At 48.5% G+C, this 1752-nt stretch overlaps 1 protein-coding gene across 1 annotated transcript in view; it reads right to left on the bottom strand.

Annotated features, from left to right (window-relative positions):
- Positions 1–1381, bottom strand: part of LOC101828217 (zinc finger protein 136) — a 16715-nt gene extending 15334 nt beyond the window's left edge. Inside the window, exon 1 of the mRNA XM_013121483.3 lies at positions 265–1381. Coding sequence (XP_012976937.1) covers positions 265–267 — 3 coding nt within the window. The 5' untranslated portion in view covers positions 268–1381. The remainder of the gene's footprint in view (positions 1–264) is intronic.
- Between the last annotated feature and the right edge of the window lie 371 nt (positions 1382–1752).

The raw sequence follows: 1752 nt of genomic DNA, 5'->3' as shown, positions 1-1752 counted from the left end.
TCACGGTTCAGACGTTCTTTCTCGGGAACTGCAGACTCGCCGCAGACAGAGACGGGTTCCCGCCCACAGCCCCACATAAAGGCGAAGGCTCCCCCGGGCCCTGGCCGTCACCGCAACGTGAGGGGACCTGGCGCAGCGAGAGGGCTACAGACAGGAGACCAGGTCTCCATGGAGGCAGAGCCCCAGGCTGCCAGCAGCGTCGGCCGCAGGCGCTGCCGTCACACGGGGAGAACCGCCCACCTCACACGCCCGCCTCAGGCTCACCATGTCTCCGCCCGGGCCTCCGGCGGCCTCACCTCCGCTCCTGGGCTCCGAGCTCTCCCGGATACCGAGGCGGAACCCTCGAGACTTCCTCAGCTGACAGGGTCTCTGCACTAGTATGGCCGCGCCAGGAAGAAAGATGGCGAGTAAAGAACTTCCGCCCTGCCTGCCAGCACTCCTGAACTGTCAGTTTCCACAACCTTAGGCATATCTAGCACCTACTTCCTAGGTTTCTAGCTGGCCCCAGGCCTGCTTCTGGTTGATCATTAGAATTAAACGGTAGGGCTCTAATGCTGACGACAACACACAAACCCAGAAAAATCAAGACAGAACCTTGCAGCTGAGAGTCAAGTGTCCTAGAGAGTTGTGAACCCTGTAATCTACAATATCAACCTGCCAGTCAAGATGTGCCCATTGGTCTAATAGTGGAGTGGAAGTTAGGGTTGTAACAAACAACTTTCTGATTGCACCAGTCCTCTCCAGGAAGGGACTCAATGTGTGATGGTGCAAACTTGCTCACAAGCCCATGGATGGGAAGGTCACAGGTCCTGAGGGAGAACTGTTCTGTTGCTTTACTACAAGGACATAATGTCAAGCTGTCTTATAAACATTTATGTTTATACTCGCCGATTTTTGCCATGTGTGATGTTTAATACAGACACTCAAGTGCTCTGAGAGCTGAGAATAAGTGAATGCTCACCCCTAAACAGTGTCTCTGTGTCACCCATGCAAGGCTTGGAGACCATCTCAAAAGGACAGAAAGAATGCAAGCTCTGGAGGGTGGGAAGTAATGCTGTGAATACTGTCTCTGGACACTATAAAGCTGTTGAGCTCACGAACTCACAGCAGTGTACTCCCTGCACATCATGCAGGGAACGGGGTCTCTCAACACTCCATAGTTAGGCTCCACCCTTCTAGACGAGCTATTAGGAATTAATTAATGGCTTCCTGGGGGAGAAAGAGTCATTGTCATCAGAGACATAGCCACTGATAGACTGCCCATGCCTCAGAAAATAACCCTCACCCATGTTCATCAAGCAACCATAATCAAGGTCACAGACAAAACAAAACACTAAAAGTTTGAGGGGAACTTATTGAGGGCATGTTTCAGTAGAAGTGGGATGGGGATGACCAAGTGGGTGGTGAAGATCAAAAGATGTGTATACAAAATTGTAAAAAGTACAAATAAGAATAGTAAACAAATAAATAGTAGTGATCAGTATCTGAAGAAGATATGTCCTAAGATCTGCGGTGGAAGACAAAAATAGAGGCTAGCAGCTAGTGTAATGTATACTACGGTTTTCCCTACCCATATATATGAGAAACTTTAATTTGCTAACTAGGCACAAGAAGAGATTTACAACAATATATAATAGTGAAACAGAACTATAACAACAATATCTAGTGAGTCCGTTTCTTTCTCAATATGTCACAGTACACTGCATTCATCTTTCCTCTTGGGCTGGTGTAATGTCACATAGCTGCTATACA

Source organism: Mesocricetus auratus, unplaced genomic scaffold, assembly GCF_017639785.1.
Source record: "Mesocricetus auratus isolate SY011 unplaced genomic scaffold, BCM_Maur_2.0 Super-Scaffold_100676, whole genome shotgun sequence".
NCBI classification, from domain to species: domain Eukaryota; kingdom Metazoa; phylum Chordata; class Mammalia; order Rodentia; family Cricetidae; genus Mesocricetus; species Mesocricetus auratus.
Note: the sequence above shows the minus strand (reverse complement) of the source record. Positions and strands in the feature narration are given on the sequence as shown.